Genomic DNA, 26343 nt, shown 5'->3' on the forward strand with positions numbered 1-26343 from the left:
TACAGTCACTGGGGCTTCCCTGGTGGCGCAGTGGTTGAGAGTCCGCCTGCTGATGCAGGGGACACGGGTTCATGCCCCGGTCTGGGAAGATCCCACATGCCGCGGAGCGGCTGGGCCTGTGAGCCATGGCCGCTGAGCCTGCGCGTCCGGAGCCTGTGCTCTGCAACGGGAGAGGCACAACAGTGAGAGGCCCGTGTACCTCAAAAAAAAAAAATTACAGTCACTGGTCATGATTGTACGTCAGTGCAGCCAATGGTGAAGCCTATTCTAAAACAAAAAAATTGATATACAACTATTAAACTAAATCTGCTCTTTCATTAGTATTATGATCTTTTGCAACACATCTTAGTGGGGCATTCAGGTTCTGTAATAAATGTTTGTTGAGGTACGGTGAATGGTCATCCTTTGCTCTATGTTGAATAACTCATAGAATATTTACACATGTGGTCTGACAACAGTATATTTTTTAACTTTGAAGAAACAGTATTCTATCATTGAATGCAATTTTATTGAGACAGGTAGGAACAGGATGGAGAGAAATAGGCTTAAATATCTCCTTGAAAAAATCATGAGAGATCACCCCAAATTGTTCATGTATTTCTGCTGGTGCGGACTGATTCTGGATGCTCAGGAAACATCTTACTTGATATAAGAATTAGCAGAAAATTAGCTGGGTCCAAGGCCAGTAGCAACATCAGGGACTCCGCAGCCTTGGATTATCTTTTCCACGGGGACCTGGTTGGTAAAGGTGCACAGGGTATGATATAGAAAACCCTCGCTCCTTCGGGGGCCCTTCCTCTGCAGGGTGACTTCTTACTTCCCGGACCCTGTGCCTCGCTGTCCTCATTCTCTTTCTCTGTCGCGAATCCTGAGAGAAGCCTTGAGTCTCAGGGAGGGACACCGATGCCCCGCCCTGCTCAAAATGAACTCCACGAAAGAACCCATAGTACAGCATTTAAGTTCAGTGAAACCAGTGCAGGAGGGTCCAGCCTTGGGGGGAAAGTCCATTCCACTTCTTGGAAAGCCCTGGACCATCCACACAGGGCTTCCACTCTCATCCCCACCAAGAGGGAGGAATGTGGAAGTCATACGTGTACATCTACACACACGGGGGAGGGGCAGTCTGTCTACACACGGTGAGGAGGTAACCTACATACACGATGGGGGGAGGGAGTAGTCCATCTACACAAAGCGGGGGGAAGGGGGTGGTCTATCTACACACACAGTGGGGAAAGAGGGGGAAGTAGGCCATTTACACACACTGGGGGGCGCAGTTCATCAAAACACATACGGGAGTGGTAGTCCGTCTACACACATGGTGGGGACAGTCCGTCTACACACACTGGGTTGGTGGGGGGAGGCAGCCACATCTCAATAGTAAATAAGCCACTAAAATTTAAGAAGGAGATGACCAGAGAAGAAATGGGCAGGAGAATTATGGAAACAGGAGACCAAAAAGAGAAAGAGACCAGGAGAGGAGAGTACCAGTGGTGCAGACCTTCTCTAAAACTGGAACAATCCCACTGGGAGGAAGGTCATGTGTGTGTAGACCCCTGGCCCCTGCAAGGGTAGGTGCTCCTGCTGCACTGCCACCACAGCTGTGACCTGTGTGGCTCCTGGTCGAGTTGCACACAGAGGTTTCTGAGAGGCGGAAGCTGCCCACGCAACTGGAGCCCTTGTCCTTAGGGGTACAATGTATTGATAATCTGACTCAGAAACAGTACCAGATGATGATCTTGCTTTTCACTGTGAGATTTTTTTTGTCCACGATGAGAACTTTTGTACAAAAGCATTTCTGTCAGTAGCTTTTCTGCAAATTCTGGTTGAAGGAGGAGTGATCCAGGAGTTCTGACACATTTTCTCTGAGTTACATCCTTTATTCAGTAGCTGGTAATAATCTGCTTTCACCCTTTTTCTCCCCACACTGTTCTGCTAGGTGGAGCACCACATAATTCATTATATTCTATCGCCTCCTCCTGTTGAGAAAGAGAGAAAGAGGAAAGAGAAACGTGTACCAGAGATGGAGAGAGGGGCCTGCTGGATATATATGTGCCTTTTGAATAATTCACTCAGCAAACTATTTTCTAAGAACTGGGAACTTTTAAAGAGACATTGATTAAATCACTGTATGAATGAATGAGCGAAGGAAAGAAGGAACACACAAACTCCTGCACAACAGATATCTTTTGTTTTTACCTCCTAAAATGTGTTATGCATGAACCTGGATCTGGATATAAAAATTTATTTCCTATATATTCAGAGGTCCCCGTCATTCATGTGCTTGAATGTATTTTAATAACTTGTGGCGCCAGTTTGTAGTCTAAGTTTAAAAGTGAATTATTCATTGTTTCAACAAACCATAAGAGAAGTGCTGGTGATTTTCACTCAGTTATAGCTGTCCAGGGGCAAACAGGCAAAGGCAATTTGACCATCCATTACTGTATGCATGTAGTGTTTATAGGTATAATATATAACCAACACAGGAAGAAAGAAGTTCTGTATTACCCAGGAAGTTGTAATGTATTTATTTATAGAGCATTAAGAAGTGTTCATGTTGGTTCAAGGCGGTATAGAAAGCAATCGACTTCATCTAGAAATCTCTCTGCATGCTTGTAGATAAAATTTCTTTTTCTCCAGCTTTTTATTATTTGTCACCTTTAAATATTGAAATAAATGTGAAATGTTTCACCTAGAGAAAATCTGGTCTCGTTGAACCACAGTGACTCCGTAGCTCCCCAGGTGCTGGCTTGATGTAGATGCTCAGTGATGACTACGTAGAGTACCAGGTCTGTTACGGAAGCAAATGGAAATGCAAACATCAACCGTCTTTTTCAAGAAAAAAAAATGTTTTGAGTTTTGATGAATTATCATGACAAAAATATTTATTTGCTGACTTTATTCATGAATCTTGAGATGAAGTTAAAGGCTGTTTAAGTGAGAATGTTCTAGAATTGAGCAAAGCAAATGTTCTTTAAACAAGGCATCTCTGACGAGAGATCATCGTTCATTTGATATAGCGCTCTGTTTTTCAAAATCTAAAAGTCTTAAAATATTTCTCAGAACTCATTGGCCATTTTCATTTAGAAGCCCTATAACTGGACCGGGAAGCGGTAGCCCCCAGTGAGAAGGAGCGCCCTCTAGGGGCTGAGACCACTGGCGCTGGAGTCAGAGCTGGCTGGTCTCATATCCTCCGCTGCCACTGAGCGCGGTGACACCGTCGGGGAACTTAGTGTCTCTGAAAAATGGGGATTAGCCGTGCTTCTTCACAGCCTGGTGGCAGTGATCAAATGAGGAAAGCACTCGAGTCCCAGGCACATGCAGGGTACTAATACGTCCTAGCTTTTACACTCAATTGTAGTTGTTTATAAATAGGTCTTATTTGCTGCCGGTGATGCATTCTTAGCGTAGACTTTCAGCCATCCCTTTGAAAGTGGACTTATTGAGTACTTACAAGTTTAGTGAAAGCCAGCCCTGAAAATAAAGTCACATACTCAGAACAGTTAACTGTTTATGAAGGTGAATGTAAAGACAATCTATTTCATTAATTGTATTGATCTTAAACCTTCTCGAAGAGAAGCAGGTTTGGGGAGTTGGGGATTCAGGTGGGAAAGATGCAAACTATATTTTTGTGAAAGCAGTAATAAATGCTTTACACTGTTCTGGCAAAAAAAAGGGGGGGGGACCAAATAAGCATTTATTCATTTGCTGTGGAATACTTGGAGTCTTAAATTTATTTGAAGACATTAAGAATCTATCTCCAAACATATCCAAATAACAAGACATCCGTTGCCTCAAACACTCCGCTAGGCACTGCACGCTCCTGCTTTGCATTTTGGGTGAGAAAAAAAAGGCCCGGACCACAGAGGGGACCTTGCCCAGAGGGAGTTCCAAGTCGAGTCCAGTGCATTCTGCACACACACCTCCCTGCTCTGCTCAAACGCCCCCTTCACCCCACGCCCCACCAGGAACTTACTCCCAGATTCTGGCGTTTCACGCGAGAAGTTGTCAAAACACGCGTTGTTCTCTCTGCAGGAGGACGCAGCCCTCTGCCCGCATGTCGCCACCTTGGAAGGACTGACCAAATCCAGCCGCCTGTGCCACTTCCCACCCACCATGGGACCCGCGGGAAGCTTGCTGAGTGGGGGACAAATGCAGATCGCCCTGTGGGGAAGCCTAGCAGCTGTGGCCACCTTCTTCGTCATCACCTTCCTCATCTTTCTGTGCTCCAGCTGTGACAGGTGAGAGCAGGGCATGTCTACTAGAGCCTTAAAGTACCATGTTCCCTGGACCCAGAAGACTTTCTATATAAAAAGCCTGTGATGAATGGCATCTCACTGCCTAGATGTTCCCAGAAACTCGTATGTTAGATGAACTGACTTCTCTGCCGCAAAGGAGCCCAGGACACTTTTTATTAGTTCAGTGAAAAGCCACATTTGATTTTCCTGGGGAGCACCTGGAAGAGCCCTATGTATGAAACTTCCCAGAAGGAAATTTTTGCTATTCTTATGAGCACACCCTTGTCAAAAGGTGTATTGTCTTTTTCCATCTGTGGACATTTGGAAATCTAAGTATCATGTGCATTAAAGATACTCTTTTTGCTGCCATTTGAGAGTTACTGAGAATTTTTGCTGCTCTGTAGCTTTCAAGGGGTCATTTTATTAAGGATTTGTTATCTAGAACTGCAGTTTCTTAAGAAACATTCATTTTTTCTACAAGAGAAACATTCTGTGTATGAAATAACCATCTTGTCTTATTTTAGAATTATACTTCTCTCTCTCTCTCTCTCTCTCTCTCTCTCTCTCTCTTTCCCCTCCCCCCTTCCTCCCTCTTTGTCTCCCTCATATACAATAAAATGGGTAACCCCTCCACCAAGAAAAAAAGGAGATCTTTGCTTGGAGAGAAGCAAAGTCCTTTCTAACCAGGAGTGATTTTCCAGGTGTTCAGACATTGTTACAACATATGCAGCTCTCTGGTGAGGGCTGCTGCTGGGAACCAATGCAGACCAGCTGACAGCCAGCCCTCTTCCAAACTCTTCTCAATAACCTTGGAAGAGACTGGACAAGTGTCATTTAAAAGTCTGGATGTGGCTTCGTGCACTAAAGTCTCTGTCAGGAGGGGAATATCCAGACTCCCTGAACACAAGTAGCCTCCAAATCCCTGCCCGGTTTGGATCCAGGACTCCAGGGCTGGGAGAGAGACCAACTGGCCAGAAAGATGAAGAAATAGAAGCAAAGCTAGAGGAGTGTTTGTTCCCCTGGGCCTGGGAGGGCCTGCCTTGCAATTATTTATGCCCCCACTAGGTGTCACTGTTGCCTTATACATCTATGGGAAAGGTAGCCTCTAGTACTGATGGCTTTCTTTAGCCTGTCCGGAGTAAAAATAAATTCTATTTTTACTCGATGGACTTTTCCATAGACTGCAAGTACATATGACTCATCCTGAGGGCATGTAACCTCCCCGACAAGCCAAAAGTTGTATTTTCTTTATTTTCTCAATCCCATGGCAATGTGTGACTTTGCAAAGACTGAATTTAAGAAAGATGAAGAGCTGAGAATTGTTGATTTCCTTAAAAAAAACAAAAAACAAAAAAATCATTCCAGTATTCTAGACATAAACAGTTTCTACTCAGGAAACTGCCCCAGTCCTCTTGTTAACTTGTATTTTCTACTCCTGGAGAAAGGTCCAGAGAGGTGACCAGCCCCTTGCTAGGACTTGACTCCCTCGGACCCTGCTCCCTGCAGAGGAGGGTAGAGTGAATTGTCCGGCTTCTGCTTCCTCGGCAAATTAAACCTGGTTTTGAAAAGAGAGATTATGTAAATGTTGATCAAAGTTTGAATAGGAAAGAGGAGTGTATGTTTGATTTTAGATGGCACGTTGGAGGTCACAGCCATGTTTCCTTTTCTGTTTCAGAGAAAAGAAGCCGAGACAGCACAGCGGAGACCATGAGAACCTGATGAATGTGGTGAGCACGCGTGCACGAGCTTTAAAGCATCAGCCGCTTATCTAGAGCAGGTCTCTACAAGCTTACAACCTGAAGGAAACCCAGGGAAGCAATTCAGCCAGAGTTAACTGGCTGCCTGGGCTGTGTCCTCTTGCTGCAGGTTTATATTCTCCGTGGCTAGAGGCCTGTGCAATTAGCCAGGTTGTTGGGAGAGCTTCTGAAATGGATGCAGTTGTACCACTGCTGGAAAGATCCTCAGATAATTCCAACCTACTGCAGGGATGTTTTTGTTTTGCCTCTGCTGGGCTCCAGCCGGTGTATTAGTTGGCTAGAACTGTCCTAACAAAGGACCATAAGCTGAGTGGCTTAAATAATAAATTCATCATGTCACAGTTCTAGAGGCTAGAAATTCGAGATCAAGGTAGCAGCAGGGTTGGTTCCTTCCGAGAGCTGTGAGGGCGCATCTGCTACGGGCCGCACTCCTAGCTTCCCGTGGTCGGTTGGCAGCCTTTAGTGATGCTTGGTTTGAAGATCTCTGCCCTTACATCGTGTTCTCCCTGTGACTCTTCACACCACCTTCCCTCTATGTGTGTGTGTGTCTCTGTCCAAGTTACCCTTTTTTAAGGCCTCTGATATGACCTCATCTTAACCTGTTTCATCTACAGCGATCCTGTTTCCAAATGAGGTCAAGTCTAAGGTATTGAGAGTTCGGACTTCAGTATAGGAATTTGGAGATGATAAAATTCAACCTGTAACAGCTGATCGTTAAGCTTATTGGAGGCTGGGACCCCCAGCATCCCAGATGTGGCCTGGCCTTGCTGGGTTTTCTTGCTCTGTGTCCTAAAGGGTCCCGATCGAGCCCCACGGGCCTCTTGGATCCACCCAGATAGGGAGCAGCCTGGGCATCCTGGTCCCACCTCATCCTCTCCCCTCAGGCCCACGCTCTTAACTGGCTGAGCAATTCCAGCAGCTGGGAATGGGGCCGCCTTCATATTCGCGAGGCTGAAATGGTGAAGATGCTTCCTGTCCCAGACATAATTTCTCAAGATCAGGCGTAAACTGGTTGGAGGAGGAAGGGGCAAAAAGGAAAGATGGATGAGTGACGTATGTCATGTGAGGTCTGGTATGAAACACGCAGCCGGCAGCCAGGTTCCAAGCTCACCCAGGAGGCGTCCCGGGCGCCCTGCCCTATGATTGCGGGATTCTTCCAGGCCAGGCAGCGAAGTGGTCAGCCCTCCTCTCCTGGGAACCCCTGGGGAGTTCCTTCCTTTCATCTCTGTATGCAGGCGGCTCACACACACACACACCCCCACTGCTTTCCGGGCTTCTCATCACCCCCCTCCGTTTTACCCCCGTTGTCACCCTCACTGCAGTCTCTGGTTGTCTATGTCCCCACTTCTCACCTGCCCCCAGCGCCTCTGTTGGATTGCCGCTGTGCAGGCACCCAGAGGGCAGGTGGGAGAGGAGGTGGTGCCTCCACTGTGGCTTCTCCCACATGCAGGTCCCAGGCCCCAGCTTTCTTCCCCTTCCCACTCTCCTTGGTGCCCGTTGGCAGGAGAGGCGGGGCTGGGGGAGAGGCTTCCATCTCCATCAGCCTCCCCTCCTGTTGTCCTTCTAGAGCAGTGGTTCTCAGGCATGGCCTGGACCAGCAGCACCTGGAGTTTGTTAGAAGACTCGGGGGGGTGGGGGGGAGGCTGGGAGAAAGCCCTCCGGGTCATCCTGATGTTTGCTCAGGTGTGAGAACCTCTGTTCTAGACCTTCGGTTCATGCTCTTCTGCTAACGCCCAGCAGCAGCCCTGGGTGAGATGGGAAGAGAGTGGCGGGCGGATAAAAGGAAGATCTGACCCTCCATGTGCAGTGTCCTTCATTAATAGCCCCCCCATAGCCTCTCTCATATGAATATGTGAGCAAGGAAGTGCACGCTAGAGCACGTTTGCACACACACATCACCTGGCTCTCTTTACAAGCTTCTATCCTAGCTTCTCAATTTTCTACACCTTGCAGAGTCTCCATCCCAGGCCTGAGAAGTCCCTGTAGTCAGCCAGCCTTCCCCCACCCCTGATCCCGGCTCTGACACACACCCCGACACACACCGATCGCTCCACAACCCCAGAGGAGCTGCCTTTAAATCCTAAGGTGAAAAAGGCCGGCAGTGGGGGGGGGTGTCCCATGGCTGCATCTGAACCTGCAGTGAGAGGGAGGCTCCCTCCTGGCTTCTGTGTTTGGAGCTCCAGCAGCCGTTTTCTCATAGAAGCTAAGAGAAGAAATGGTGGTGAGAGCCTAGAGTATGATAATTCAGCTGTGACGGATTGACTGTGCTGTTATGGGCCCACCTGGGAGCCGTCCTCCCCCCACAGCTGACTCCTGCCCAGGGGTGACGTCATTTCTGTGACTGGGCACCTGTGTCTGCAGCCGCCCTGCAACCTAAGACAACGACCCATCTCATGGGCGGCATGGGATTGAAATAGCTGACTCCCGGTACACGTTTGGATCTTGATGCAGCATGAGCTATTTGCTCTGTTATTATTACTTGGTTCCCAAGTCAGAGAATTTGTGAAGCCAGCTAGCCAAGGTTGTGGCGCTATTTACATCAGAACTTCCCAAGTGGACTCCTGGAACATGGTCCGGTGTGGCCTCCCGGGTCCCGCAGGCTGTGCATTCCATGAGTGGGATGGGGGAACGGATCATATCAGCAGTGATTCAGCTGCTACGTGGGACCAGCTGCATATTTCAAGAAATATGTGAGCTACCACCTTACCTTCAGGCTAGTCATAGCTGTAGCTCAGCCTGGCGTATCCTGCCATGAACTGTCCACCCACGCCAGCCCAGGAGAAAACAATCAATGCCATTCTTCCCTCCAAGTGTCCTGAGTTTGTTTGTGAGAATAAGAAAGGTTTGCAAACCTGCTTTTTAGCATATGATGGTTTGGGTGAACCTTGAAGCAGAGACTTGGCTGGTTACGCGTCTCAGACATCAGTGACATTATCTTTGATCAGATTTAAGTCCTTGCCCTTCAGATGACAATGGTGATGTTTTCCTCGGCATGACACACCCTTAAAAAGGGGAACGTTTCCGGCACCCAGGGAGATGGATGCGGCCTCTCTCTGCTGGAGCTGATTCTGATCAGCCCTGGGGCTTCTGGTCCCCATCACCTTGAGCTAAGGGACCTGATACCCCACAACCTACCATAGCCTATTGGTGATTACCAGATGGGAAGCTCTGTGGATGGCGGCCTCGGAAGATTCCCAGGACAGCCCTGTCCAATAGAACCTTCCACCAAGATGGAAGTGTTCTGTAACTGCACTGATAGGATAACCACTATCCACGTGTGGCCACTGAGCCCTTGAAATGTGACTACTGCAACTGAGGAACTCGATTTTATTTCGTTTCGCTTAATTTAAATCTAAGCAGTGGATTTGGGTTTTGTTGTTGTTGTTTTAATTTTTAGAAGAAACCATGGAGGGAATTCCCTGGCAGTCCAATGGTTAGGACTCTGCACTCTCACTGCCATGGGCCAGGGTTCAATCCCTGGTTGGGGAACTAAGATCCCACAAGCTGTGCGGTATGGCAAAAAAAAAATAATTAATTAATTTTTAAAAATACACCCCCCTGCAAAAAAAAAAAGCTGTGGATATTCCCCTCTGCCACGCAGTCTGATTCTTTTGGTGCCTTTGTTTTTGCAGCCTTCCGACAAGGAGATGTTCAGCCGTTCAGTTACCAGCCTGGCCACAGACGCGCCTGCCAGCAGCGAACAGAACGGGGCACTCACCAACGGTGACAGTAAGTTCTGCAGAAATACCAGCTTTCCATGCAAGCCTCATCACCCGAGAAAGGGCTAGGTTTCAGAAAATGTAGCTCAGAAACTAGGAAATGTGTTTGTTCTTGCTCACCTTTTGTATTACTACCAGTTTTAGCCAAAAAAATCTCAGTTGGATGAAAAGTTAATATCTATGAACTGGCTTCTGCGTGCCATTGTTCTAAGATTTGTATGTGTACTAACTCATTTATGCTAACCCATTTATGCTAGCAACTGTAAGATTACTATGGCTAATATTACTGCCCTGTAAGGTAGGGATTATTACTCTTCACAATTTACAGATGAGGCAACTGAAACATTGCTGCTGCAACAAATTACCACAGACTTAGTGCCTTAGAAGAAGACAGGTTTTCTAACTTGGAGCTCTGGAGGTCAGAGTCTGAACCGGGTCTCCCGGGGCTAAAATCAAAGTATCAGCAGGGCTGCGCTTCTTCCCCAAGGCTCTAGGGAAGAATCTAGTTCCTTGCCTGCTTCCACTGCTAGAAGCCTCCTGCATTCCTTGGTCCTGGACTTCCTTCCATCTTCAAGTCTCTCTCCGACTCTCCTGCCTCCATCTTTCACTGATAAGGACCCTCATAATTACACCGCGCCCACCCGGATGCCCCAGGCTCCTCCCCATCTCAAGATCAGCTAATAGTTCATCAGTATCCTTAATTCCTCCCTTACTGTGGAATGAAACACATTCACAGAATCCAGGGATTAGGAAGTGGATGCCTGGGTGGGGTGGGGGGGCATTATTCTGTCTGGCACAGAGAGGTTAGTAACTTGCCTAAGATGTTATGGTCCGTGCTCTGAGGATCTATCATTTGAACCCTCGATCTGACTCCTGGGTACACCCTTAGGACCACTCTGCATGCTCCCTGTTTCACGCCCAGGATGTGCTTGCTGACAAAAGTCACAGCTACATTTCCACTCCCCAGTTTACAGAGCGCTTTCGCCTGGTGTAGCAAATCCTCCTCTTACCTCCATTTACGGACAAGGAAACTGTGGGACAGTCAGGATTGACACCGAAGGCTTCAGACTCCAGGGCCCATTCTCTGTCCACCGTGACACAGACATCTAAATCCAGAGGACAAAAGTTCACCCCCTTCTTGATGATCAAGTATTTAGAACACAGTGGGTAGTGATGGTAACTTCCGACAAGGGATCCATTATCATTTTCCTGAGATACTCTTCAGGGACACTATTTCTAGTCCCCCTAAAGAGAAGTAGTCTTTTTTTTTTCAGGATAAGAGGTGAGCACTTTATTTATTCTTTCACTCATTTAGTTTTTTGTTTGTTTGTTTGTTTGTCTGTTTTTGCGATACGCGGGCCTCTCACTGTTGTGGCCTCTCCCTTTGCGGAGCACAGGCTCCAGACGCGCAGGCTCAGTGGCCATGGCTCACGGGCCCAGCCGCTCCGCGGCATGTGGGATCTTCCCGGACCGGGGCACAAACCCGTGTCCCCTGCATCGGCAGGCGGACTCTCAACCACTGCACCACCAGGGAAGCCCCACTCATTTAGTTTTTCATGTAAAAACATAGTGGGGTCAACCATGCATTAGACACTGTTCTGGACTCCAGGGTATTAGAGAATCCCAGTCTAGTCAGTAAAAACAAGTGGGTTAAAAACTGTAAGGTATAGGGCTTCCCTGGTGGCACAGTGGTTGAGAATCTGCCTGCTAATGCAGGGGACACGGGTTCGAGCCCTGGTCTGGGAGGATCCCACATGCCGCGGAGCAACTAGGCCCATGAGCCACAACTCCTGAGCCTGCGCGTCTGGAGCCTGTGCTCCGCAACAAGAGAGGCCGTGATAGTGAGAGGCCCGTGCACCGCGATGAAGAGTGGCCCCTGCTCGCCGCAACTAGAGAAAGCCCTCGCACAGAAACAGAGACCCAACACAGCCAAAAATAAATAAATTAATTAATAAACTCCTACCCCCAACATCAAAAAAAAAAACTAAGTTATAAACCCACACGCACAGATGTAAAGAATATATATGATATATAAGGAATATATATATTGTATAAAGTAAATATATATAAATATACCAGTACAAATACATGTTTAAGTATATATTTACTTTATATAATATATATATTATATACATACACTTATATATATAAAGAATATATAGTATATAAAGAACATACAGTGGAGAGACAGTAAATAATAACTGGCTCACTGCAGTGTAAGTACCCAAAGGTCAGGGTTCACTGGACCTCAATGATGAATGATGTATCCCCAGCACTTCAACCATCCCTGACACCTAGGAGGCACTCAAAAAACATTTGATAAAGGGATGACTGAATGGCTCCATGCAGTAACATCTCTGTAGCAATCTAAGAATTTCAAATACGAATTTTCTAATTTGAGGTAAAAATGTTGGCACCAGCAGCCAGTAAGATGGAAGGAAGAGCTTTAAAGAGGCACAGGGTAGGCGGACCCTTTGGGATACTGCTTTGGGCACATTTTTGCCCCATCGTTTCCATTGTCTGTCAAACAAAGTGACCTGTGGAGGGGGATGGCTCCCAGGTATTTCCCCCACACAAGAGGAGGCCAGTAGGGCCGGGAGAGTGGCTGCCACACATGCCCCCCCTTTGGAGCCCAGCCTCCCACAGTTTGGCCCTATGCAGTGTCCCTTTCATCCTCTGGTCACTTTGGACACTGCCTACAAGAAGCCCGTCAGGAGTAACCACAAATATTGTATAACTGTGACCCAAACTGATAGCCAAGACAATTTATTAAATACTGTATTGGAAAGATGTAATGGATGGCTTTAGTTTACACTGTGATTGAAATAAGAATTTCCACTAACAGTCAAAACATCTGTAATTTACAGCCTCAAGTCAAATAAAAAGCCAGCACCTTGATCTCACCTAACTTGACATCATCTGATTCACTGTAATAATTATGTCAGAAACTGTCTTTCTCCACGTTTAATACTCCCACTGCTTTAGTTCTTTCAGAAGACAGCACCATGACCTGCACGCAGCATTACGAGGAAGTCCAGACCTCAGCTTCAGATCTGCTGGACTCCCAGGACAGCACAGGGAAGCCAAAATGTCATCAGAGCCGGGAGCTGCCCAGAATTCCTCCTGAGAGTGAAGTGGACACGACGCTCAATGGAGAAAGCGCGGACGGGGACCAGGGTCTGGGGACGGAGGGGCCGTATGAAGTGCTCAAGGACAGTGCCTCACAAGAAAATATGGTGGAGGACTGCTTGTATGAAACTGTGAAAGAAATTAAGGAGGTGACGGCCGCCGCCCACTCAGCTGGAGGCCACAGCAGCAGGTCGAAGTCAACTTCCACTGTGAAAGAGCTTCCGGGGCCCCAGGCCAGTGGCAAAACAGACTTTGCCGAATATGCCTCTGTGGACAGAAACAAAAAGTGTCGTCAAAGTGCTAATGCAGAGAGTATTCTTGGAAATCCATGCGATCCAGAAGAGGAGGCGCCACCCCCTGTCCCCATTAAACTTCTGGATGAAAATGAAAACCTTCAGGAACAGGCAGAGAGTAAAGCAGGAGAAGGGGCCGCCGAGGGGACCAGTGAAACCAACAAGGTGGGCTCCGGCACATTGGTTTCAGAGCTTTTGTCACAATCGGGCGTCTAGCTGATCCTGGGGCTTTTGCTTGCACGTTGTTCTAAGGAATACGTGCTAGCGCCTTCACGTGCATTGAATGGTGGAAGCTGTTTTAGTGGAAGCTGTGTTTGACTTTTTTTCCCCCTCCAAGTAATAAAATACTGAAAGTTCATATTCACAAAATATTTCTCTCTTGGCACCTTCCTTGGATATTTTCCAGTTTTTGCATCATGTCTAATGGGGGCAAGTATTATTTTCTTCATTTTGAAGACCAAGAACTGGAAAGACGAGACTCTTTGCCACCCATTTAGCCTCTTCCACTTGTTACCACCCCAGGCAGTTGGGGTGATCTCCCCCCTTCCCGGGTCCCAGCAATCAGAGCACAGGAACAGGCAGTGGGGACCAATTCACAGGTGCCACTGGGCATATCTGATTATGTATAGACATTTATATGAATCAAGCAAGAGATTTTATTTTGTGACAATTTCTAAATAATAACCTGTAGCTCTCAAGTGTAACTATTCAACAGAGCTCTAAAATGTACTAACAATCCCCGAGCCTTCTCCGTGGGTGTCTCATAAGCTGATGTCTGAGCCACAATAGCTTGGGATTCACATCTCCAGCTGTCAGCATTTCCTTGGGATTTAAACTAGGCCCTACCTTCTTTAGGCAACTGATATGTAATTTCCATTCTCTGCAGAGAAAAAAATAGGGTTCTCTTCTCAAGTTTTGGTAGGAAGGCCAAGGAGGGACTAGTCAGTCAATAGCAGTCTTGAAAAACTTGTGGCGTTCATGATCAAAAGGGGAGGCCTCGCTAGGGTTATATAGCTTATACCAAGGAGTCATTCTGTGTAGTGTTCTCTGAATGCATTTCAGCTTTTCGTTTTACCCATAAAGTGAGCTATTGAGAGCCTCAGTAAAGTATTTATTAATATATTTGTAAAATGCAAAAATGCAGCCTAATTTTTTGCCCTTTGTATAACTAAAGATAATAAAACTAATGTGACATTTAATTTATGCTGCCTAAAGCAGTTAAAACTTCTTTACTTACAAGCATTTGAAAGATAAGAGAGTTGACTGTCTAACCACTGCTAAGTAAGCAATTCTCCAGATGTCACATTAGACACTGGAAATATCCATCTGGGAAGCAGATTACCTTTCTATAGTAATACAGGAATGAATAATCCATCATCTCCATATAAACCATCCTAATTTTACGTGATTGGGAGAACTTGAAATGTTTAACATTCATGCATTTATTTGCAAAAAGATTTTAATGAGCACCTACTATAAGCCACATGATACAGGTGCTGGGAATACACTAGTGAACAAAACATATAAATGAACAAAAATCTCTGCCCCCATGGAGCTTACGTTTGAGTAAGGAGATAGAGACATAAATACATATGTAAGTAAAGTATGTGGTATCTTAGAAGGCTTTAAAGTTTAAAGGAAAAAATTAGAACAGAATCCGGGGGTTTGGGAAAGTTGGGTGGGAGCACAATTGTGAATAGAGTGGTCAGGGGATGCCTGGCTGTGAAGGGGCATTTGAACAAAATGTTAAAGGAGGTGAGAGAGTGAGTTGGTACACATTTTGGGGGGCAGAGTAAATGAAGCAGAGGGAATGGCCAGTGTGAAGGTCCTGACGCCAGAGCAGGCCCGGCCTCTCCAGGAAAGAGGAAGGGGTGGGCGTGGCTGGAGAGGGGAGAGCAACACTAAGAGGAGTAGGAAGAAAGGTAAGCAGGGCCCCAACCCTGTATGGCCTCGGCTTATAATCTGAATAAAATGGGGTCACTCGAAAGCCTTGAGCGGAAGAATGGCTTCATCTGGGTTTGGAAAGGATCCCTCTGATGGAGCTGAAATTCACTATGAAGAATGGAAGCAAGGAGACCAATTGGGTAGCCCTTCTAATAAGCAAGACAAGAGACAAGGTGGCTTGGATCAGGGCAGGTGCAGCAGAAGTAATGGGAGACACTAAACTAGAGCCAGGAGATTTGTTGATAGACCAGATGTGGATGAAAGAAAGAGGAAGCAATGAGTCCGGGGTTCGGCCTGAGCCACTGGAATGATGGAATTGCCATTAACTGAAGTAGAAAGGACTGTAGGCAGAGCAGACTTGGGAGGCAACTTGGGTGTTCAGGGCTGGACATATTGGTTTGAGATAGATATTGGTCATACAAGTAAAGATGTCAGAGAACAGCTGGATGGAGGAGCAGGTTTACAAGGAAGGGCCTGGGCTGGGTTTGGCCATTTAGAAGTCAGCAGCAGAAATTTGCTTTCAAAGCAGACATCAGATGACATCACTGCATGAGTACGTGTGAACGAGAACTAGAAGAGCTCCAAGGACACAGGTCCAGGAAAGAAAAGGCACCAGCAGAAGAGAGCAAAATAGGAGAGAACAAACAGGAAAGTACAGTGTCCTAGAAGCCAAGGGAAAACTTGCAGGGAGGAAGGAGTGACCCCTGCATCAGATGCAGCAGGTGGGTAAGGAGAGATCAGTTACATGTGGACATCAGGGTCCTTGACAAGAGCAGTTTCACTGAAGTGAAGAGGCAGAAACTGGGCTGAAATGGGTTTAGAGAGAGAATAGGAAGAGACAAATGATTTGAGTGACTTTTTTAGAGACCTCGCTTAAGAGGTTTTACTATAAAGGGAGGAGTAATAGAACTGGAAGAAGTGTGGATTGGTTTTGTTTTTAGAATAAATAGCCTGTTTTTACATGGATGGGGCTGACTCCACAGAGAGGGGAAAGCGGATGATGTAGACAAAATGGGAGAGATGCTGGAGCTTATATCCATGAGTGGGTGTGAGGGGTCAGGATCTAGTGCACAGGAGGAAGGGATCCTTAAGGAGAAGCATGGAAAGTTCATCTGTGGCAACTGACAGGAAGGAAGGTCCATGAATGCAGAGACTGGGGGAAGGTGGGGGAGGTAAAAGTTTATAGAAATTTCTCTTGTTTCCTTCAGTTTTCTCAAGGTCCTCAGCTAAGGATGAGGATGGGTGAGGAGGTGTTGGGAGTTTGGGAAGAGAGGGGAAGACGTAAAGTAGGGAGCTAGGAGACCAGGGACCAGGTGATAGAAGGATTCGGGGCAGCATTAAGGACTCACCTGAGGGATGAGTTCACCAGTGACCAGGAAGGGAGTGGAGTATTTAAAGTACGGCAGTGGAGTTTGACAGGGCAGAAAGGAAGGACGCCAAGGAGAAGCGACACACGCAAAAAAGTTTTGCATGATTGTAGGAACTGGGTTATGGGAAGGGTGAGCTTGATCAAGGAGTGCTGGTCTGTAGGGGGTTGCAAGGAGATGAGATGGTGGGGTGTCTGTTTAGGGTAAGAGAAGTCCGAGGTGTAGCTGGGACAGTGAGCAGTGAGGTCGGTGGGAGGACGTGGTCGGGGCAGGGAGGTCAGGGAGGTGGTGCAGGCTTGGAAGGATCCGTGTTTGTTGCAGTCAGCAAGAATTCAGGCAGGAGATGTGGTAGAGACAGAATCAGTGACGCAGGAACCAAAATCATTGAGAAATGAGGCAGGGAGCAAGCCACAAAACGTGAGCTGATTTCTCCACTAGCTGTGAAAAGTTTCCAGATGACTTAAGAATCTTCCTGATGGCTCAGGCAAGCTGTGGAAATATAAAATTCAGGCATTTGATAAAGAAACCATGTTTTTTTCTTCATCAGTCTTTCCATCTTTCACTGATGATCAATCCTTCAGTGACAATTAGGAATTGAAACCGTAGTCTACATAACTGTTCGTCTTATTTGTACCTACAGATTCAAATAAAAAATCAGACGAAGTTTCTCTAAGTGTAATGCTACTGGGTATGGAAAAACATACTTCTTACGTGTTTATTCCTCAGGTGCTTTATATAATTTCTTTGCAGAAAATCATTTCTTCTCCGAAAATCATTTGAAAACCTTTTTGTAGATAGATGGATCAAAGCATATGCACAAGAAAGGTTAGATTATTGACTTCAAACTCCCTTCTCTTGGTTTATGTTTCTTCTAACAGAGATTTAGTTCGTTGTCATACAAGTCCCGGGAAGAAGACCCAACTCTCACAGAAGAAGAGGTGAGTTTTATTAGTTTTTAAAATAACCAGAAAGCTCATGTAATAGAGAATAGCACCTCCTTCCTTGAGTAAATGCACTGTCATGTTACCCTTCGTCTGAGAAAGCTAAAGTACACTCTTAAGCATATGGTTGGAGATCAGGGTTTGCGGATGTTGGCTTTATAATGGCTCAGAGAGAGTGACTGGCAGATGGTAAGACAAGAAAGAGAACAAGATGAACAGGTCAGCTAAGTAAAGAAGACTCAGTAGGGAAGAAGGAGCAGACAGAAATAGAAAGGGGAGAGGAGAAAAGAGGAATGAGAAGAGAGATGTTAAGTGGGGGAGCTTTAATCAGTCAGGAAGTCCCCTTTAGAAGGAAGTTAATAGTGGGTTGGAAAATACAGGAAATTGGAGCAGGTGGGTGTAGAGAATTTGCTCCAGGCTGGGAGACAGCGGGAGAAGGGCTTAGGAATTTGGGAGGCTGAGAGCAGGGAACTTCAGGAAGTACACGTCCAGCTTGGAAGTAGAGTCAGACATGGCCACCAGCAAGAAAGGATGATATATCCTCCCAAGCATCAGGGCTAACGATTCACTGGTTAAACTTTCAGTGAGCATTACAATTGTAAAAGCCACTATTTATTGTGTTATTATGTCGAGCTAGACTCAGAGAGAGCTGAACACCTTAATTTATCTAGCTACATAGAGCCTCTTTCTGGAATGCCTAGCTTAGTAAATTTTGTACATGTACAAAAGTAATGTACATATGCTGGTACATAACCTCCCATATAGGACTCTGAGTATTAAAATATGAAGCTAGACTACAATCCCACATTGAAAGCTGAAGGAGCAAAAGTGCTTTCCTTAGGTGATGTTGTCCAACCCCCTCCATGTTTCCTGCTCCACGGAATGGACCTGCCATCTATCCACCTGGTTGCACAAGCCAAAACCCTGGGGTCATCCTTAACACCCCATTTTCCTCACTGTCCTCAGAGGCAGTCAGGAACAAGTCCCTTCAGTTCCACCTCCAAAGTAACTTTCATGCACCCCCAACCCCTCTCCATCTCTACTGGGCCCTCCTCCCCTCATGAGACTAAGGCAGGACCCTCCTACCAGGGCCTGTGGCAGCTCCTTTGCCTCCTCCAGCGTTTTTCACTGTCCCGGAGCCATCCCATTTGGTATAAGAAATATGGGAATTCCCTGGTGGTCCAGTGGTTAGGACTCTGCTTTCACTGCCAAAGGCACAGGTTCAATCCCTGATCAGGGAACTAAGATCCCACAAGCTGTGCGGCCAAAAAAACAAGGAGAGAAAGAAAATAGAATATAAAAGATCTGGAAACTAATCCTTTCAAATAAATTGAGACAGTAAAATTTTAAGTTACTTTTCTTCTTATCTTACATTTGTTTGTGGCTTTTGAAAATAGGACCTGGTTATACTGATGAATGTTTAACATAGAATAAAGAACGGTGATTCCTGTATATTCCTTTTAGGAAGAAGATTTAGAAAAAATAAATATGGAAATCATTTATTTTTATATTCATGTAATATAATGTCAGACAGTCCAGACTGAAACTGAGACCTGAATTTTAAGTACTATTATCCCAATTTAACAGAATGATGGGGGAAGGGTTGAATATAAAAAGGAGAAAAATGGGGAAAATGGAGTCATTTATGAGAACATAATAACAATTTACAGACCGAATAATAATGATGAAAGGTTTTAAAGAGAAAAATTGCAAAGCTAAATAGCAAGGGGGCTTGAAGAGAAACCTTTTATTTATATACAAAATAAAAATAATAGTCATAGGAGACAAATATTCAAAAGGAATATTAGAAGACTTGAGAAATGTCGATAAGAGTTCAAATTTCAGATGACACTCTCTGCACATTTGGTTCATGCTCAGAGATAATATTAAGTTGTAAGTTAATGAAAGAGCCTATAATTAAACAAACAAACAAACAAACAAACAAACTATAAGGACCAAGAAGACCCAAGTACTTACAAAGAGTGGGGGGCATTAATGGCAGGGACCATGGGGAAGAAAGTAGGGAAGAGAAACAGAAATGGTGGTGAGGGGTCAACTCTCATTACTCTCACAGGTAAAGGTGTGTTTGTCCTCCTGATGTTACCCCTGAAGGTGGGGAATAAATATCTAGGATGCTGGTTCCCTTCATCACTGTCATCCATGACTTACCCCTTTATAATCTGTCCACATTTTTGGCTTGGACCATCTTATAAATAAAAAGTTCCATATGTTTGCACCTCCCTATGAAAAGCAGGGGATTTTTTTTTTAATTCTTCCTAAATGGAAAGAAATTCTAATTCTTCATTTTGAGAGTAGCATTTTCACTAAAACCTCTAAGGTGAGAATGTTAATTTAACAGTCCTGAAAATGGTCAGATCAACAGGGCAAGAGTTTCCCAAAGATTATTTATCTGACTCAAAACCTTTGGCTTGTCAAGGCCTGGCAAATCTGAGCCACCAGCCTGTAGTGAAAAGTCCTCATGCAAATGACCAGTTAACATGCGGCAGGCGTGTCTTAAGAAGCTTTGGAGGCCAGCTGGAAGCTTCCTGCACAGTATGTGAGATGTGTGAGAACAGGACATCTCTCTCTGTACTTGCAAAGCCAAGCATCTGTCAGGAAGTATGTTCATTTATTTCCTGGGTGTTTGAATAAATCAATCGCTGTGGCAAAGATAAATACAGGTAATGAAGGATATTCTTACCTATTTCCAAACATGATTTCTAACAATAAAACAACACCTCCCAAATCTCTTCATCAGTCCATTTACTCTATCATCCATTTTTCTGTCAAAGAAAATGAAATCTCTCCTGATATTTGTGGCTACATGAGGTACATTAGTGAGACTGTGTAGGTGTGCTTGGAAAATAGGCTGCTCTTCCCATAGGAAAGAGCATCCCATAAGTTGATTGTCTCCTAGTTTTATTTCTGAGTTGGCTGGTTTCAAATAAGAATGAGATTTCCCACTGAAGAAAATGTAGCCCCGTCTGTAAATGTATATTTAACCAATAGTATGCAATGAAGTTAAAAAAAAAAAGTGGAAAATGATACTCTGACAGATATAGGTATATGACCAACCAGAATCCAGAAACTACTCTTTAGATCTTTGTGATGCAGGAAGCGTGGATCAAACAGTCTAGTTCAGTGGTTCTCACACTTTAGTGGACATCAGAATCAGCCCATCTGGGACCCCCACCACCAGAGTTTGTGACTCAGTGGTTCTGGGGTGGTGCCCCAGAGTCTGCCTTTCCAATAAATGTCCAGATCCTGCTGCTGCTGGTTTGAATCGCACCCTTTTGAGAATCACTGGCCTAATACTTTTTTTTTATACCCTCTTTTGTAAAGCAGTCAAACCTTTTTGCAGGTGAAATATCATTCTGATAAAGAAACCAAATAAAACCTGATCTGTGGTCAGGTCCTGGGGGTCTTGAGCTGCCCACCCCACCTGTTCTCCTCAAACCCCTCAGGAGACCCAGAGAGGATCTGGTTTTCATAGAACTATGCTACTTACAAAGTTGTAGGTAACACATGTAATCGTCCTGTAGTTACATACTCCAGGATTAGTACAGATAATGAAGAACCCATTTCTGGGTACATAGTCAAAGGAAGTGAAACCACTATCTTGAAGAGATATCTGTACACCCATGTTCACTGCAGCATTATTCATGACAGCCAAGTCATGGAAACAACCCACGTGTCCATCAATGGATGAATGGATAAAGAAAATGTAATTTTATACACACACACACACACACACACACACACACGTACGTACGTAATGGAATAGTATTCAGCCGTAAAGGAGAAGAAAATCCTGCCATTTGCAGCAACATAGATGGACTTGGAGGGCATTATGCTAAGTCAAATAAGTCAGACAGAGAAAGACAAATACTGTATGTTCTCGCATATATGTGGAATCTAAAAAAGCCAAACTCATAGACATAGAGTAGAATGGTGGTTGCCACAGGCTGGGGACTGGGGGAACTGGGGAGATGTTAGTCAAAGGGTCAAACTTCCATCTATTATAAGTTCTGGGAATATAATGTACAGCACGGTGACTAGAATTAACAATACTGTATTATATACTTGAAAGTTGTTAAGAGAATAGAACTTAAATGTTATTACTACACACCAAAAAAACAGCAATTACGGTAATGGAGTTGTTAACTAACCTTATTGTGGTAATCATTTCACAATATGTGTATCAAATCATCCTATTGCTCACCTTAAACTTATATGTGTTGTGTGTCAATAATTTCTCAATAAATAATATCTCAATAATATCTCAATAAATAAATAATATCTCAATAAAGTCTTAAAGGGACACACACACACACACACACACAGTCCCAAAATTCTAGCTTATCACTAAAAAGGGGGAGGGAGAAATCAAGCTTGAAGCTTGTTTATTCACTTCACCCTTTGTTTTCTAGATCTCGGCAATGTATTCATCAGTACATAAAAAAGGACAGCCAGGGAACAAATCAGGACAGTCACTTAAAGCACCAGAGTCCACCTATACCTCCATCCAAGGAGCCGCTCCCAGGTCACCCTCTTCCTGTAACGATCTCTATGCCACTCTTAAAGACTTTGAGAAAATTCCCAACAGTGTCAGCACTCTCCCAGCAGCAGGGAGGCCCAGCAGTGAGGAGCCCGAGCCAGATTACGAAGCAATACAGACTCTAAACAGAGAGGAAGAGAAGGCTGCACCGGAGACCAACAGCCACCATGGCCTTTTCCCAAAGGAGAATGACTACGAGAGCATCGGGGACCTGCAGCAATGCCGAGACATCACCAGGCTCTAGCAGCCCAGAAGACAACCCAGCTAGCATAGGACCAGCCGGCAGGGCCAGCGCTGCTGCAGAGCACAAGAAGCAGTGTCAACCACCCTTCATATGCTGCTTTCGGAAAAGGAAGATGACCGGAGATGCCGAAACTGCTTCTCAGTTTGGGGAACAGTGAAGGTACACACCCTACTGCCAGGGCACTGGCACACCCAAGCACACCTCCCTCCTATACCCACACCCTCTGGAAGGATCCCAGCTGTCAGTGGTCCCACCCTCTTTGTGAAGAAAGCCACACAGTAAGGAAGAACAGCACTCATCCAAAACCACATCTCACCTGCCTGAAACACTGCCATTCCCAGGGGCCGGGTTTCTCTCCCTCTCTCCCCTTTCTGCTGCCTGCTACTAATGGTAAAATGAATGGCTTTTTTCCCCTTGAAATCTTCCGATTTGTAATGGTTCATTCCAAGGATGTTCTCCCACCAGCCTGGCCTCTGCCTTCAACGTGGGTGTTTTTCGATGGTAAGAAATTGTCGTTGCTGCTTACCTACCGCTCCCCAGTCCCCTTCAAACAGCTGCCTCTGGGAACCGGGCCCGGCCAGTGGATAGGATTGGAGATGCCCCTCGAGCTTCTTAGCTCTTCATTCCTTCTGATTCAGGCAGTCCATGTCAGCAGCCTCTCCCAAAGTACTTGAAGTCATTGTTAGATGCTTTATTTTATTTTTATAGTCAAAATGGTTTTTGCCCCAGTATTTGAAACTCTTCAGAGCCTTTTCAGTATTTTCAATAAATATCGTGGTACTTCCATACTTCTTTTAGCCCAGAGCTCATTCCTCCAAAACAGAGAGCCTTAATCTCTATGTTGGGACACAGACCACATGTTTGGATGGCAGCCACGGCTTCCATTTCCCAAGGGCTGTGAACTTGAATGTGTATTTCTGATGATCCCCGCTGCCACACCAGCCGTGCGGGATGTCATACATGAACTGCTCCCCTAAGGTAATCTATCTGAGATAAAAATATAGACATTTATTTTTGTTATATAAATTTATAAGGTATTTTATGTTTAATGCCTAATTTCTAGAAAGTGCCAGATAAAATGTATATTAACTATTTTGATTTGATGTACAATGATTTGTATTCTCATTTTGAAAAGACACCATAAAGCACATAAGCTGGATAATTATGAGTAGTTGTTACCTTTTTTCTAAGCAAGTGTTGAAAACACTGAAGGTTTTTAAAGACTTGACTTTTCAAATGGTACTTGGAGCTCCTGGTCAAATCATCTGGCTCACTGGAGAAATAAGTGGAATAAACATAAATGATCATTTTCAATGGTTTGTGGTGGGAAGTACTGAAATATTTGACATGGTAAAAATAGAAGAAGGAACAAGATATGACTAAGGATGACTGTGAACAATTAACCTCAAGAAGGTATTATAATTTCATTAAGTTTTCGCTACTTTTTTAAGAAAAAGGTGATGAATTCTGCAGCCTGGTGCTTGCAAATGTAAATTGCCTATTGGGACTTTTTTTCCCCTTCATTTTACAAACATCAGTTGCTGAAATAACTCAGATTGAGAGCTCAGCCTGGTTTGAATTTAATCATCTCTCTAGGTTTTATAAGGCCGACATTGGGAAGCTTGTTCACTTTTCATTTTAAAATGAACCTGGTTGAAGTGCTATTATGCAGTGTGGGCCACAGAAAAGGAGCTTTTCCTACACTGCTAAAGAAAAATAAAAAGAGGCAATTATTCTGTACTGCTGTGACATCTGTGACTTTTCAGATTGAATAATCTTGCTGTTTTCCCTCATTATGATAAAGAATGCAATTGGGAGGATGAAGCATCTTGAAAATTGTAGGGACCAGCTCCCGGGCATGTTTTTTTCATTCCTTGCATTCATAGCTTGATTTTGTGACTGCTCTGTAATATGTTTCTGAAATTGTAAAGTAGCTCGGTTGGGGTAAATTGATTGGTTGTCGTTATTTTTCAGTCGGCCTGGTCTCTCCCATGAAGACTTCATGTGTATAAGCACAATCATCTTTGATCAAAAGATCACGGCAGAATAACCTTGGATTAGGGAGAGGTTTATCAGGAAGGTGCAAGGGCCCGTGCGCTCTGAATTCACATCCTTTGTAAGCACGGGTTCGCCCAGTGAGTCTCATTGCTTAGTATAAATGAGTTTGACCCGACAATCTTGACTTTGTGGGGTTGCTTTGTACCTGGTGACAGCCATGTCACACTGCACACCTAACATTGTGCATGCTGCAGGCTTGTCCCTTATGAGCCCCTGACTGCTCAAAAGTTGTAATTCATGATGTCTTACTTATTGCCAGGGTAGTGGGTATGATCTCTAAAGGGTAAAACCATTTCTAGGTAGAGAAGCTCTTTATAAATAGGCATATCATCTTGAAATTTCATTATCAGAATTCCCCCAGAAGTTTCAAAACCAAGGCTATGCCTTATGGCCATAAAGTATGCAATGAAATATCTCTCTTGACTTGAAAACCTGTGCTAAGAATAAGTTGTGATGTAAAGTAGTAAAAGGAACTCTAGGGCTTCCCTGGTGGAGCAGTGGTTGAGAGTCCGCCTGCCAATGCAGGGGACACGGGTTCGTTCCCCGGTCCGGGAAGATCCCACATGCCACAGAGCGGCTGGGCCCGTGAGCCATGGCCGCTGAGCCTGCGCGTCCGGAGCCTGTGCTCCGCAACGGGAGAGGCCACAACAGTGAGAGGCCCGCGTACCGCAAAAAAAAAAAAAAAAAAAAAAGAACTCTAAGGCCCTCCAGAACAAATCCTAAAAGAATAAGTGATGGCACAGTCCATGAGTGTCGGGGCAGGGGGGGAGGGAGAAGCAGAATAAACTTCAGAAGATGGCTCTGTTCTTTAGAACACTGGGTAACTTACTGAAGTATATTTATTGATGTAGCATCACTGTTTGGACCCTAAAGTACAGTATTTCATAAACTTCATCACTTTTTACTTTATTTGTTGAAAGTTTGTGCTAGAATCTTTGAGTTGGAAGCCTATGGCTTCTTTTAAAAAAAATTTCATCTTGAATTAAATGCTACATAGTTTATATGAAAGGATATTATAAAAAAAGAGTTTACTATATCTTTAAAATTTTGACGCCCATATTATGTATGCATTCAACTATAATAACCTAGGTAGGTGAAATTTATACAAAAAGATAAAAATAAGTTTTAGGAAACTTTTTTCGTCTTATAAATCAGAATTATAAACCTATCTTGCCTAAAAGTAGGATCTTTGTTTTTATTCACATATTTTGACAGTTTTAAAGAATTTTTTTGTCCTGCTTTTACTGTTTCTCAAATATTGTCAGCAGGGAAGTGTAACCTGTTTTATATGAAATGTTTGAGGAAATTTTAAATTCTAGAAGAAAGTAATTTTTGCAAATATGTTTGTCACAATTTTTTTTTCTTGCCCTGCATTAAATTACATCATTAGGGCTATTAAAGCTTTTGAGGGTACCACTCTTTGTGGGAAAAAGGCTAATTACTGATTTCTCTGCCCTTAAAATCCAAGAGTTAATTCTAATTGAGTGCTAAATTAACAATAAGTAAACACAAAGAACTGAAATTTAACCTCAGCCTGTCACTAGATCTGTTTCTCATATTTGATTTTTATTTTTCAAATTAGAGCATTTACTTACTTTCATCAGGAACTATACAAAAAATATATATATGTTGTATATATATGATGTATATTATATACATATATATGATACACACATCCATATATACACACATATATATATATAAAGTCACTCTGGTGCTTAATTAATTAGGATACATCCTGTCATTTATTTTGAGTGTTTATCCTACTAGTGTAATGACTATTGTCATAAAAGCAGAATAGAAGAAACAGTTCTCCAATCATTTTCATTTGGTAACTACAGGAAAACCATCTTAAGTTGCCCTCATTGAATTTTTCTAGTTAATGAATTCAGATTTTAAATTAGGTCCATCATTCTCTTAGCTGAAAAACAGTGGTACGTTTAAATAGTTTTATTCATGCGACTCCCTACATATTCAACCTGACCAAAGGAAATGAAAATAGGTGTCCTCTTCAGACAGGCGTTTGAGGACAGATTTGGCCGAAGGCAACGAGAGCCCCGTGAGCCAGGATGGCGCCATGGCCAGATAACCTGCCCAC

General features: G+C 44.4%; 1 protein-coding gene across 2 annotated transcripts in view; it reads left to right on the plus strand.

The window, feature by feature from the left end:
- PAG1 (phosphoprotein membrane anchor with glycosphingolipid microdomains 1) overlaps window positions 1-25847 on the plus strand; it is a 136069-nt gene extending 110222 nt beyond the window's left edge. For both annotated transcript variants that reach the window (XM_082600718.1, XM_082600719.1), the window contains 6 exons: window positions 4033-4238; window positions 5911-5962; window positions 9625-9721; window positions 12697-13298; window positions 17323-17382; window positions 21816-25847. In XM_082600718.1, the coding sequence (XP_082456844.1) occupies window positions 4033-4238; window positions 5911-5962; window positions 9625-9721; window positions 12697-13298; window positions 17323-17382; window positions 21816-22187 (1389 nt within the window). In that variant the 3' untranslated portion in view covers window positions 22188-25847. The remainder of the gene's footprint in view (window positions 1-4032; window positions 4239-5910; window positions 5963-9624; window positions 9722-12696; window positions 13299-17322; window positions 17383-21815) is intronic.
- The last annotated feature ends 496 nt before the right edge of the window (window positions 25848-26343 follow it).

The sequence above is a fragment of the Mesoplodon mirus genome (genome assembly GCF_964341445.2).
Source record: "Mesoplodon mirus genome assembly, chromosome: 16".
NCBI classification, from domain to species: domain Eukaryota; kingdom Metazoa; phylum Chordata; class Mammalia; order Artiodactyla; family Ziphiidae; genus Mesoplodon; species Mesoplodon mirus.